Consider the following 14,434-nt stretch of genomic DNA (forward strand, 5'->3'; position numbering starts at 1 on the left):
TTTCTGGTTTTTCTACACTTGCTGTAGTAATAAAGTGTAGAGTAACAAGTGTAGTTAGGACAGTAAAGGAGAAAGGTTTTAATTTCTCCTGTAACAACTCTCATATCATTTAATTTGTGAATATGAATACAGGTATTTTTATGTGGTTTTGAAAGACAGGTATCAGAAGTACAGCGTAGGTATTGTTAATGAATCAAAATGAATTAGGGGAATTAGTCTCTCTCCAAAGTAGAGGTATTTCTTCACTCTGCCTGATTTTATCACCATATTATACATATTGAAAAGTGAGTATGTAACTAATTTAGGAAGCTTTTGCTTGGATGGCTTCTTTGCTCAGACCATTGACTGAAGGAGTAATTACTTCAAGCTTCTGCCTCAAAATAGGGCTTTTTGATCTTCGTCTATGCCTTGTGTCAGTGATTTCCAGATTCTGGTCTGTAAATCTCTTGTGGCCAGATCCTTTTTCATTGGTGACACACCTGAACTAGGAACTTGTCAGATCTGTGAACAGCTTATGCTGTGGTTCAGCGGGAAAGATTGAGCTCTCATATTAGTAAGTGGTTGTCAGGCTAACAGACCTAAAGGATTTCCAGGCTTAGTTTTGCTTTTACTGTAAGGAGATAAAGTTTCTTAAGTTGATGTTTGCTTGCTTTCGGCAGGGCAGGGTTTTGTAATACAATAACTGCTTTATCTTTTGGGTCAGCCCACTGTCCTGTGACATCAGTCTGAATATTTTTGTATGGTATTAATACAGATAATAGTTGAATGACACTCAAATGTTCTCAGGTTATGCTTGAATTGATCATGTTTTATAGTTCTGTATCATTGCATAAAACACACAGTGAATAATGCAGGATCTTACTAGAACAGTCCTGTGAGTAAGAAAACCCCTCTTGTCTGATAAAGACAATAAAACAATATCATATTTTATCTGTCAAATGGATAAAAGACCTTCAGGTGTCTAAAAGGAAGAGGTGTCAATGAGATGGGTGAGGCAGGAAATTGCATGAGATACAGATCACAATATTGCATGGCAACTGTGAAAAATCAAAAAAAGGAGAAAAAAAGAAAGAAAACTACTTTAAACAAGAAACAAATTGTCAGCAGCCTCTCTGCAAGTGTCCTGGTATCATTCACTTGCACATTTGTCACAAACTGTCCATAACCAGACCATTAACAAACTTGTAATGAACGGTTTTACTTTCTTCTTGACAGACAAAAACTTACGATTCTGTTACTGATAAATTTATGGACTTCTCCTTTGAAAAGGTATTTCTCTTCCAAACACTTGTTACATGATTATATTTCTACTTTTATGATTTATCTCTCAAAGCAAAAATGATACAGATGTTTTTCTCTTAAAGACACACAGCGCTTACATGCTGTTTTATAAGCGGATGGAACCAGAGGAGGAAAATGGCAAAGACTACAAATTTGATGTTTCATCAGAATTGCTGGAGGTACAAGTTGATTTGTTTTAACATCATTTTTAAAATGCCATAGGAAATACTAAACAAATCAGGAATCTCCATGACCACAGGAAAGCAAATACAATTTAAATCAATAAGATGACAATTCTTTCATTGAGTTGCTTGAGTTAGGTCAATGTTCTCTTATAGGAAGTAAATTCAGATTTCCATTGAATGCAAGTTTTAGAAATTTTCTCATTCTTTAATTTAATTCTGCATCATTCTGCTTCATATTTATACAAATTGGTAGAACATTGGTTGGTTGGGTTTTGGGAGCACTTACCAGCATTTTGTGAACAGTTGCAGTACTACATGAAGTAGTAGTACCTGTTAACCTCCATCCTTTTCATGCTTTAGTTCCTCAACATCTTCTTGCTTTGAGGTGGGACAAGATAAGAGAATAGTTCCAGCTGTTTGTTTGCACTTTTGCTAGTGGGTTGTGAAATTCCAAGTGAAAGCATCAGTCAGAAAAGGATCCCTTCTTCCCCATAGGCATAGGGTAGCCCAGGTGTTAGGAAAAGGAGTAGGGGAAAAAAGCCCCAGTAACAGCTAAGCCTCCCTGTTCTCCACAGTGATGGGGCTGTTTTCAGGACACTTGGCTGTTTATATAAAGACACTATTTAAGCCGTGTATGGCCTAAAAAATTGGGAAAGGTAGAGCACAGGAGCAGAGTGTTTCACTAGGGATCCCCCTGTGCTAGATACATCCCTGATATGGGATTTGTAAGACATTCTCCTTTTTTATCTCCTGAAAAACCTGTTTCCCTGCTCCCTCTAGGTTATTGCTTTATCACCAATCATGTGTTAGGTTCATAAGTTAAAAGACTCATCGCTAGCCAGCAAAGCAAATTGTGCTTTTCATCCTTCTCTTAAAAATAATAACAGATTTTATCAAGGTTAAACTTTTAAATTATTTTTCTGTGAAAACACTACAGATGTGGTCAAAACCATCATTTTGTAGAGAGGAACGGGGAAACCTGGCATGAAATCCTTTTCTGGTTAATGATGGAGAGACAAATATTCCTATTTGAGAATTTATTGGAAGTTCACAGAGCTCACCAGGCTTTAGGTCAGAACTTAAGCCATACCAGGCTGGGCTGCTGGAAGGTCTGACTGATTGCAGTTAGTGAAGCTGTTTAGAGAGGTTTGGGGGGTTTTAAATTACTACACTATCACAGACAGCACAATAAGGTCTGAAACTGCAGTTCCTTTTTAACCTGTTGGATCAGTTCTCAAAAATCTCAGCCTAAAAATGTAATGAAGTTGTAAAAATGAGATCACAGAAAGAAGATTCTGAGCTCTGTTTCGCAGTCATAAGACAGGCAAAACCAATATTCACTCTGATGTAAATAGCACAACTTTGAGCTAATCCTTTAAAATAAAGAAAATGCTTCCACACATAATTTTTCATAAGAAAAAATGCTACTTTCTTAGCCATGGCAAGCGTTTAAATATTCTTAAAATCATGCTTATGTAGTGAAATAAACTGCTTTCTTGTATCTGATGTTAGCATTTTTTCTTCAGTGGATATGGCATGATAACATGCAGTTTCTTCAAGACAAGAACATTTTTGAACATACATATTTTGGGTAAGTTTTCCTTTAAAACTGTAATATTAATACATCTTTTCTTGCTGATTTTCATCATTTATTTTAATTAACAAATAAAATTACTGACTCTAGGTTTATGTGGCAGTTGTGTAGTAGCATCCCAAGCACACTACCAGACCCAAAAGCAGTTTCCCTGATGACAGCAAAAGTAAGTACTTTGAAAATATGTCATGCTTATTCTATATTTTTTACCTTTTTTACATTTTATTTCAGGCATTTCTATAATTAATGGTGCAATATTATTATTTTTTTCTTTTCAGTTAAGCACTTCCTTTGTGCTAGAGACATTTATTCATTCAAAGGAAAAGGTATTCCATTTACTTGTGAATTCTCATTAAGTAGCTGCATGAATACAGTGGGAAGGATGTCTGTACTTTTTCATTTTAAAAGCCTGATTTTGAGGTGCAGTAAGCACCACAGATGATACAAAGTTAACAAAATAGTGTTATTTAAACACATTTAAAAGCACTGCTCAATGGTAAAAGTGTGGGTTCTGTTTTTAACACATAATAAAATGTGTATTTATATATATAAAATACGTGTAAATACTCCCATGACCAGCAGGAAAGTTCTGTTCCATCTGAACCATCTTTATTCTTAGTCAGATGTTACTTCTTTCTTGTCTGTGGTGGCACGCTACTAATTCTAGATGGTCTGGGATTAGTAAGAATTACGTTTGGGTAGAATTACATGAGTAGCTACTACACATCATGTGCAACTTGCACTGATTTCAAATGTATGTACTGTTATTTTTGTGTAGGTACAACCAGTTCATAAAGTATTTATTATCTGTATGCTCAAGATTTGTTGTTCTGACTGTTTAGAAACGTTTAAGGATTAAGGAGCAATTTATTATTCTAAGTTATAGTTTTTTCTGTATTTCTTTTTGCAGCCTACAATGCTTCAGTGGATTGAACTGTTAACAAAACAGTTTAATAACAGTCAGGCAGCTTGTGAAGTAAGTGACTTAGGAACTCAGCAAAGTACAAACCAACTTTCTATATATTGTTTAACTTTCCTGGAGGTTCGTATCCCTGGAATATTTTGGAACTACTGTATTTGGCATATTTGTGCACTGTGAGATGAAATTCATCCTCTCTGATTACTGCAGATTCTGGGGAATGACTTGACTTTTGTTTGCAGAAACCTGTGGTGAGACCACAGCCCCAAAGCATTTTGACACTGGATAAGACAGAGTGTCACCACCTCTTTATTTGATTATTGCATACTGATTTATGTCATTAAGAGGTGTTCATATGAAATCACACAAGATAAATGGAAAGACAGACTAATGTTTAAGGAGTAGCAGGGCCTGGAGTTGGATCAGAGGGCAGTGGGTTAAAAGGCTGTGATTCAATGAAGAAGCTTAGGGGAGTAAGAGCAGCTGAAGTCGGATTTGGCTGAAAACAAATCAGTATGGCACCTTGCTTGTGAAGCTGTGGACCTTGAACCCAATGTGTAGAAAGACTTAAAAGGCCTAGAAGGAGGAGTTAAAAGATGGAGGAAAGTTTTTATATAAAGCTTTTACAGATTCTGACTGAAGGGAGTCTGGGACAAAATGGAGAGGACTGAGAAACACCAAAGAATTCACTGCGGTGTTAGCCAAAACAATACTGGGATACTGTGATTGGCTTTCTGTGATAGCTTAAATGCACAAGGATCCCAATACATCCTTTATCCTGCCCTAGACCTTTTTCAGCAGAATTAAATGGATTATCCTTTTATAAATTAATTCTGTATTGCTTAATTATTCTATAACATTCCGTATGTGGGTGATACAGTTTGGTTTGTGTAGTGTAGTCTTAAAGATGTGTAGAACAAGTGAAGACATTGAATATAGTAAAGAATACTCAGGTCCAATTACAATAAAAGAGAGAACATCTTGGATTCTTCATATTAAACCATTTTCCCTTGTGACTAAAACAAAATCCTGGGAAACTCAGCTGTATTATTTGCTGAGTCTTAACTTAAATCATTCTCTGTTACTTTTGTATCTTTTCTGTGTCTGGAGGTGATAAGGCTTTTCTAATTCTTAAAATGAATAGAGATTAATTCAGGAACTCCATTCTTGTTTAAGCCTATCCCTATTCTACAAGATTCATTGTAAGCATTGTTTTTTATTCTGTTGACGTCACTTTTCAGGATGAGCATGTTCTTCCAGATAATTGAACAATGACATGCAGAACACAGAAGAAACTGGATATAAGTTAATGTTGATGTTTCCTGCTGTTGATCTTTATTCCTTTCTTCTCACGCACAGAAGACATTTAGATTTCCCTTGGATTAAAACTCACTTATTCCTTAATAATAGTTACATCAATTTCTCTTCAGACTTTAATATCATGCAAAAAGAAGATTGGACTAGAACAAGTTTGGAACAAAACTAACAAAGTATGTATCTTCTGCAGTGGTTTTTGGATCGTATGGCTGATGATGATTGGTGGCCAATGCAGATTCTAATAAAGTGTCCCAATCAGATTGTGAGACAGGTAAGGAAGAATGTTCCTTTCTAAGTCAGGTGACTGCTTGACCCATGAACAGAAACGGACAGTTATTATGACACATACAATGATTCTGAAAGTTTTTGTTCCTTCCTGTAATTGTCTTATTCTTTTCCATTCTTGCATATAACTTAGAGAATATATTTGGCCATGGGAGCATTATTGTTGTTGGAAACAAAATCGATATTAATATAGTGCCATAGTCACACAATGACACAACAGATGCAAATTAAGTTTCCTACAACTGCCTCATGATCTCTAAATTTGAACACATTACATAAAAAGATCTTATTTTCTGAATTAATTCAACAATAATATGTCAGGATACACATTCATCAAACAGAATAGGTTATGTACATTCGGTACTCCTCAAGGCTTCAGTTCTTCTGCATTTGGTTTTTGTGGGTAGATCTGATTTTATATTATGCTACAAAGTTTTGTTAATACCCTTTTCTGGAAATAGTTCAAACCGGAAAATAAACCCAAACCTATATTAGGAGCATTTGATATTCATAAATACAAGTACCATTAATAGTTTCACTTACACTTTGTTTGCAAGTTGGTTAGGTAAAAACCTTAGCATTTACTTTCTCGCCTGAATACCTCAGTTGGGTTTCTGATTATTGAAGTAACACTTAGATACAGAAGCCTACGTAGTTCCTGTATGCAGCATTTCATTAAAGGAATATATTCCTTTAATGGGAAAACTCTATGCCAGATTTCAGGCAAAGCTGATGAATGTTTTACAAATTCTAAGTTACTGAAAGGAATTTCCTTAAAATTTACCCATAAATTCTTATAGCCAGAGGCAAAATAAGAAATACCTTGCAAAAAATATCTAAGCATTCAAAAAAATAGAGGTTGAAGAAACAATAATGTTTATGAGCAGCAGTCTTGAGTCATGTTTCACTAGTGAACAATGCACACCAATATTAAAAGCACTTTTTAGGGCTCCTCTGTCAGATGTGTGTATAAATACCAGGTTTGTTAAGATACGATGTGTCAGTGCAGTAAGAAATGGAATTTAGGTGTCTCAGTCCCAGTTTTAGCTTTGAATTCCACAGAGCTCAACAACAGAATAGTCTTTGCTTAGGAAATCAGTGTTGACATCTATGTAAAAGAATGAACATGTGGAGTTCATTTGCTTGTCCATTTGCAGATGTTCCAGCGTTTGTGTATTCACGTGATACAGAGACTGAGGCCAGTGCATGCACATCTCTATCTTCAGCCAGGAATGGAAGACTGGTAAAATCAAAGCACCTCAGCACTTCTACTTGCTACATGCATTACCCTAACTGCTTGTGTTCAATGAATTATTCAGAATGGGCTCATAAAAATCACTCTGGTTTAGTTTTCTTTATTATTCTACCCAAAGTGCTCTGATGTGTTTAAAAAACACTACTATGGTTGCAGAAGCCAGTGTCTAAAAAGACATTGTTTGAAACATTTGTTCCCTTAGCCTGGGTTTTCAGTATGGCTTTTTCAATGCCAGTAACATGCTGCAAGTGTAAATCTCACTGCTTGCACATGACAATCTGACTGTAGATTGGATACAGGTGCAAATTTTGAGTTTAAGTCTGGTAGAAGAGGTTAGAGATGAGAGGCTTGTCCTGTATCTTGTAACTAAATCACAGGCTTTGTCAAAAAGTAGGAAAAAACGGTTGGATCCCATTTTTTCTGCCAATTGTCTGGAAACCTGTCGCTTTGTCTCCAGTTATGAAATCCTTATCCTTTTTGATACATCATGAGAAGAAAAAGAAAGTGTTTTTTCTTTCATTTATTGGGTTAAGTTTGTAAATCCTGATAATAACTTTTTTTCCAGAGCAAAAATGGCAGAGTTTGTAATAAACACATTGCCAGGACAAAATTCAGGGCCTGAAGATACAGTTTTCATGGCAATAAATAGAATTTTTCTCTGGAAACCTTACTTTAAAAACCCCTGTCACTTGTCAGTGTTAAGGTCCAATTTCCAGTAGATGAGTAAGATCCCCTTCATCAAGGGGACAATTTGAAATAGGAGATCCCCTAATACTGTTTTTATAAGAATTCTTTTCCTGACTGGAATACTGACTCAGAATATTGATTTTGTTGCCCTTTGAACATTTTGACTGACAGATGCTACTTTATGTTAAGCCACATCGTTATGTAGGTTATACTTGACATAAGGGGAAGTGTGAGAGAGCTGCATGTGATAGCAGGACAGAGTAGAAAACTGCAAGTTTGTCTGAATATTTTACTGTGTTCCAGGTTCTAGATGATTTTATGCTCTATGTATTGTGTGACATAACCTAAACTGGGTTTTGTTTTCAGTTCGGATGACATGGATGGGCCTGTGGAGGACATCGGCAGTCGCTCTTGTGTGACGCGCTTTGTGAAGACGCTCTTGTCAATCATGGAGCATGGTGTGAAGCCTCACAGTAAACATCTCACAGAATACTTTGCCTTTCTTTATGAATTTGCCAAAATGGGAGAAGAAGAAGTGAGTATAACCTGGTAGTTTGGAGAACGAGTTGTGTTTAAGCATGTATATATGTATTTTCAAGTAATTCAACTTCTGCTTGTTCCAGAGCCAGTTCTTGCTTTCACTGCAAGCCATATCTACAATGGTCCATTTCTACATGGGAACTAAAGGACCTGAAAATGTAAGTTTGAATATCTTGTGTAACAAGAACCACTTTCCTATTTTACGTATGTCATCATTTGTGCTGTGTCTCTTGAACCACCTTTCAGCTGTTAAATTTAAATTGCTTCACTCGTGTTATCTTTTTCAATGTTTAAGTGAATATAATATTCAAGAAAGATGCTGAATTAGCTATTTCTATTTACTATAGAAATAGATATTAAGAAGAAACAATTAAAGTTGCCGTTACCATGCTATTAATGGTAATAGCAATTGATTGCTTACTTCTGTTTTACAACCTGAGATTTTTAAATGCATTTGCTTTTTTATTAACTAGACCAGTATATCAGGCTGTGTAGTGCCTTCAACCAACCCACCTCTTGTACCTGTAAATACAATTTAGCTTGTGCAAACTGAATATTTCAATGTGAAAATCAAGTGATGAGGTATTCACCTGGTTTGATTCACGCAAGTTTATTAGGTTGCTCTGGATGAATGACGAAGCCCACATACAGGCCCTTTGAAATTAAGGCACAAAACGTCCACAGTGAAGTTATCTTATTTCTTCCTTCAGCCACAGGTTGAAGTACTTTCTGAGGAAGAAGGGGAGGAAGAGGAGGAAGAGGAAGACATACTTTCTCTGGCAGAAGAAAAATACAGACCTGCTGCACTGGAGAAGATGATTGCCCTGATTGCTCTTCTGGTGGAACAGTCTCGCTCAGAAAGGCAAGAGCTTCTGAAAACCCAAAGTAAATTCTAATCTGAGCTAGGGCAGAAAGAAATTACAGATGGTATGGATTTGTTGGAGTGGGTTTTTTTCTGGTGTGCTTTTTTAACAGTCTAAATGAGATTGTGTATGGGCCCATTATATTTTTAACCATTTAAAAGATAAGCTCGTTTAGTTGCCCACATTTGTATTTCTTTTATTTATTTGGTTTAAGTAGACTGTATTTATCACTTTTGTTCAGTTTTATATCACTACCTTTATTTTATTTTATATATTGTGATACAGAGAATATAAGCTACCACTCAGTCCTTTTTCCTTTACCTTAATTACTGAAGTGATAAAGGTTTTCTTTTGTATTTTAGACATTTGACCCTGTCACAAAACGACATGGCAGCCTTAACAGGAGGAAAGGTAATTCCTTCAAATATGACTGTATAAGCCTCATAGAAAAGCTGAGATGCATGTGTACGTACATAACTGTAGACAGTGTGCTAGTATCTCGTTGTTTGTTGCAGGGTTTCCCTTTTTTGTTTCAACATATCCGTGATGGTATCAACATCAGGCAAACTTGCAATCTCATTTTCAGTTTGTGTCGGTACAATAATCGACTCGCAGAACATGTAAGTATCAGAGACTGTAACTGGTTGTTGAAAACCTTATCTGATAAGTGTAAGAGGGTAATTTGTATTCTTTTAACTGAATAAGCACAAGTCTTAAGTGAGTTTTGTTTGTTCTTGTTTTCAGATTGTGTCCATGCTTTTCACATCTATAGCGAAGTTGACTCCTGAGGTATGTGAGCATCCTACTTGTATATTAAATCATCTGTGTTAATATTTTTCTGTTCTAATTTACTTAAATAATCCTTCCCTAACCAAAAATCATTCATGGAAGATGATCCATGGAAGTTTTTGTGACATTAAATGAAGTCTAACTGCACTGTGTATTAAGTTTTCTAAACCTGGTATGCAATTTAAGATGAAGGTTTTATTCAAAGACAATGTATTTCTAGCTTCTCCACCTACATGAATTAAAAGAATTGGTAACAATAATCGTAATTGTCATCTTGTTGTTCAAGTTTTGGGGCACTACTTTGCAGTTCTGTGCATGCAAACGTTTTTCTCAAGTCAGAATAAATTCCTGCCCTGGTAATAACAAAAATGCTGAGAGTTCCAGATGGATTCCACATATGAAACATGGAGCGGAGAAGTTTATGCTCACATAAGGAAGTTCTTATATAGTGCTGTCAGGAAAGGAAAAATAATCAGGAAAAATTGAGGGCTTGTCAAGCAGAGGAGTTATGACTGGCAAAGAGGCATGTCCAAAATTGCTCTCATGACAGCTTTGCTTTGTGTGAGGGAATGGACACTGTCGGGTGACAGTGTACTTCCCTCCTCATGCTAACATATGCTATGTTTTTATGCTTTCTTTGCTTTGCACGCACACACACGTGTACCAGAGATGTTTTTGGTGAGGTGCAAAATACATAACAGCAGTAGTAAGCACTTTTCTGGAAGCATTGTTAAAAGCTGGGCGAGTCTTAGCAAACTTAAACAATAAAATTCATAGTAGAGCCAACGCGTTAGTGTAGAACTGTTAGTTATTTCAGGGGAAAACAGTGTAACCCTCAGAATGTGCTGCTTTAGGATAAACTATTCAGGATCCATCTTGTGTGTTATGCAAATACCTAAGAATAATACCTTTTCTGAGGCAGGGAAATCTTGTATGTGTATAAACCAGGGTAAATTGGTGAATTCTTTAGCACCGTACAGTTTGATCCCCCTTCTTTGTGACAAAGTGTGAACTGTTATTTCCTTGTACCTATATACTTCTATGCTGATCCTAGGTAGTGTGATTGTGTTGTCTGGCACTAGCTATAACCAGTGGCTTTAATTCTATTGTACCCACATGTGGATATCAACAGAGATGGATTATTTGGAGATTAAATAATAAGGGATTAAAACTAATAAAAATGTTCATGTCTGAAGTTTGTAGAAATCTGTTCTTATACAAACAGTTGGGCTGTTTTACAAAGACTATACAAAAATTAGTGAGTGAAATAGATCAAATGGACATTCTTCTTCCTTATGCGTTCCAGGCAGCCAATCCTTTCTTCAAATTGCTGACCATGCTCATGGAGTTTGCCGGTGGGCCACCGGGAATGCCACCCTTCGCTTCTTACATTCTGCAGAGGATATGGGAGGTACAACATGAAAAAGCAGACAGAAGCCAAATTTGTTTTCTCTTGTTTCTTTTATGTCTATGAAAAAGTTTTACCTTTCCTTGTCATTATTGCTGCATTAATTCCTGATTTTCTTTTTCATTATTTTGCGATCATTTCTCTCCCAAATAAAGAGCAACAGCTAATAGACGTTTAGAAGTTCTGGTGTAACTTTGATTTTAACAGTTTTGGGGTTAATTGGTGTTTTAATTTAAATTGCAGTCTAATGAGACATTACTGGATTCATAATAAGGGTCTAAAATGCTGCTTCTAGGCAAATTCCACTGATTTTTCTCAGTTGCTCTTTTGCAAGGACTGTAAAGCATTTTGGGGGGGGTGTCCATTATATGCTGGGTCTTTGAGTGTTTGTTTGACATTTTTTTGTTCTCTGTAAAATGCTCATTAACATTTTTCACCCCTCAAGTGGTGTTAAATTGAATGTAGTGGATAATTGCTATGGTGCAGGACCATTCTTCCTCCCATTTCAAACTCTAGTAAGAGACTTTTTAACCAAGTTGGCAGCTAGAGGAATTCCTTGCTCTGAGCAATAGGTTAGGAATTAAGCTATCACTTCAGGTAGCTCCTCTTTAAGTTCCCAGGACAAATTTACTGTCTTTATCACTGCCTGAGCACAGTGAGTCCAGCCTGAAGACTGCCGAGCACAAGCTGCTGAGCACTCACTACCTTTAATACTGTCCATAAAGTGGGGCTGGGGCTTGTAGCAGGTTATTACTGTGCAGTACCGAGCCCTCTGGTAAGACACAAACCTGTCTTACCCACTCAAGCACTTCAGGATAAAATATCCAAGAGTATTTTATGCCTGGTTAGGAGCAGTTAAGGATAGGAACCACTAGGTAATCTGGGAAAGCGCATACTACAGTGTTTGCTAGGTGTCTGAGTATAAGATGTATTAACTATAACTGCTGTACCTCAGGTAAAGAGAGTTCAAACAGCAGATCTCAAGGTCAAGAATTACATCTAGCTGCTTTCTGTATACAAGGAAGTGGTGGATTATGAATGTCTCTTGTTTTCCAAGAGAGTTTTAGTAATTAAACTTTCTATGACACTACGCAAGCTGTGACATGAAGTGAGTACCCCTGCTATAAAGCTTCTGTTAGCCACAGAGTTTAGGTATGTAATTTGTTAAGTAATCCTCTTTTATTTTCCTCTTTATTCTTACTACACAAACTGAACCTACAGAGGAAGCGAGTCGGTGACAGGTTTCTGAAGGGAAGTCACACTTTCAGCTGTAGAAGTCATGGGTTCAGTCTCTGGTGTTGCCAGCATCTTTATCCTTCCCTTGGTGACACAGGTCTAGAGATACCAGTTGTGCAGGCAGGGACTAGGGGCTCACTAGTTCATGCAGAGACAGGTTTGGGATGTAGAACCTACTTTTGCAGCCACTCCAGCTTCTGGAATGCATTAAAAAGTGCTTGAGCTGTGAAGACAGTGAACAATGACAGTCTCTTTTCTTGGAGAGACCCTCCAGCTATTACAAAGGAAACTTGACAGATCCATTTGTCATTTCTAAAATTAAAAAAAAAGGAGATTATTCTTAATGTGTATATTTTTAAAGTGTCATTAATATTTTATAAGCAGAGGTTTGGTCATTTCAGCTGCTCATACTCTTCAGGTGGATTGGAGTATTTGGGAACAGCTTCAGCAGCCCAGTTCCTGACTATGGTTCTTTAGGTAGATAGAGTTCCTTTTTCCTTGTCCAGGCACCTGGGAATCAAGGTAAAAAGAAAACAGCTTTTTGACACTAGCACATGAATGAACTACATTTATTGGCCTGATGTTAGCAAATTTTCAACTATAGAGAGCCAGAAAGGCAAGGAAGCTCCATTTGGCCTTGTTATTTGTAAGGCTTTGGTAACTGCACAACAGCACTATATTGTGCTTGTAACATTGGGCTTGTCATTACCTATGGAAATCACCAGATGAATTTATTTCTTGAAATTGTCTTTTCATAAAAATCATAATGGTTACCCTCAGCATGAAGCTATATGCACACATTTGCATACCGTTTGTGTTCTTTTGGTAGAATATATATCAGAATACTGATTCGATATTAAGGTTTTGTGTTAGTTATTTAAAATACAGAAAGCTTTGTTCCTTTCTAAAGACAAGATTGTTTGTTTTCCAAGTGCCAAACATTGCCTTAACAAACAGGGATTGGGTTGGAAGGGACCCTAAGCTCATCCATTTCTAACCCCTGAAACAGGTAGGGACACCTGCCACTGGAGCAGCTTGCTCCAAGCCCCTGTGTCCAACCTGGCCTTGAACACTGCCAGGGATGGGGCAGCCACAGCTTCTCTGGGCACCCTGTGCCAGCGCCTCAGCACCCTCACAGGGAAGAGCTTCTGCCTAATGTCAGTTAAAGCCATTCCCCCTTGTCCTGTCACTGCAGGCCCTTGCAAAAAGCCCCTCTCCAAATTTCTTTAGGTATTGGAAGACTTGTTACAACGTCTCCCCTGAACCTTCTCTTCTCTTAGGGTGCAGAAAGGATTCACATGCAGAACATTTGGCAAGTAACTTTGTGGACTGACCTTTCAGAAGCTCTGAACTTTGATTCAGAGAAGATTCAGAAGGCCAAAACAGGGAAATTTAACAAGGATTTTCTTTGCCTGCCAGAGCCACCTCGTTCTTGTCAGTGCTTTGATAGCCCTAGGTGTTTCAGAAATGTATTTTGCAAGTCTTAGCAGTTATTTTTAGGGTTGTGGGGGGCATTTTATACATATGCAATCAGTACCTAGTATCAAGGTTAATGTATTCTTCTTGATTTTTCCCCTCCTCTTTCAGGTCATCGAATACAACCCTTCTCAGTGCCTGGATTGGCTGGCTGTGCAAACACCTCGAAACAAACTAGCTCACAGCTGGGTGCTGCAAAACATGGAAAACTGGGTGGAACGTTTCCTTCTGGCACACAACTATCCTAGAGTCAGAACTTGTAAGTTAATTTAAATTGAAGAGAATGATTCTCATGCTGTAGCACGTTACTATGCATGGTGCATTCCTGTCATGCTCTCATGCTTGGCTTTTCTTTAGAATTGCTGTATTTTAGCTGTGGTGCCTCATCAAGACATGCTACCTTGTGTTAATGAAGACTAGGTTTTGATTTCATAACTTGAATGACATATTAGTAGGTTCTTTATCTGGTGTGGTTAACGTACAAGATCCAGGAGAACCCATTTAAGGAAAAGAGCCAAGAGATTCTCCCTAATGTCCATCACAGAGTTGTGCTGTAGGTAGTAGTTCATAGAACTGTAGAATGGTTTGGGTTGGAAAGA

At 37.2% G+C, this 14,434-nt stretch overlaps 1 protein-coding gene across 11 annotated transcripts in view; it reads left to right on the top strand.

Annotated features, from left to right (window-relative positions):
- The window catches only part of USP34 (ubiquitin specific peptidase 34), a 136,482-nt gene that overhangs the window by 104,629 nt on the left and 17,419 nt on the right, over positions 1-14,434 (top strand). For 7 of the 11 annotated variants that reach the window (XR_009727153.1, XM_061364831.1, XM_061364826.1 and 4 more), the window contains 16 exons: positions 1,216-1,269; positions 1,365-1,460; positions 2,993-3,057; positions 3,151-3,226; positions 3,339-3,386; positions 3,971-4,102; positions 5,487-5,567; positions 6,739-6,824; positions 7,890-8,058; positions 8,147-8,221; positions 8,774-8,925; positions 9,289-9,337; positions 9,442-9,546; positions 9,671-9,715; positions 11,022-11,126; positions 13,947-14,094. Coding sequence is in view for 10 of the 11 variants with exons in the window: in XM_061364831.1 (XP_061220815.1) it covers positions 1,216-1,269; positions 1,365-1,460; positions 2,993-3,057; positions 3,151-3,226; positions 3,339-3,386; positions 3,971-4,102; positions 5,487-5,567; positions 6,739-6,824; positions 7,890-8,058; positions 8,147-8,221; positions 8,774-8,925; positions 9,289-9,337; positions 9,442-9,546; positions 9,671-9,715; positions 11,022-11,126; positions 13,947-14,094 (1,486 nt within the window). In the remaining variant the exon portion in view is untranslated. The remainder of the gene's footprint in view (positions 1-1,215; positions 1,270-1,364; positions 1,461-2,992; positions 3,058-3,150; positions 3,227-3,338; positions 3,387-3,970; positions 4,103-5,486; positions 5,568-6,738; positions 6,825-7,889; positions 8,059-8,146; positions 8,222-8,773; positions 8,926-9,288; positions 9,338-9,441; positions 9,547-9,670; positions 9,716-11,021; positions 11,127-13,946; positions 14,095-14,434) is intronic. The other 4 variants (XM_061364830.1, XM_061364833.1, XM_061364835.1 and 1 more) reach the window with 1 other exon arrangement.

Source organism: Neopsephotus bourkii, unplaced genomic scaffold (assembly GCF_033783945.1).
Source record: "Neopsephotus bourkii isolate Nb327-2 ecotype Australia unplaced genomic scaffold, CSIRO-AGI_Nbou_v1 NB_1250, whole genome shotgun sequence".
Taxonomy (NCBI): domain Eukaryota; kingdom Metazoa; phylum Chordata; class Aves; order Psittaciformes; family Psittacidae; genus Neopsephotus; species Neopsephotus bourkii.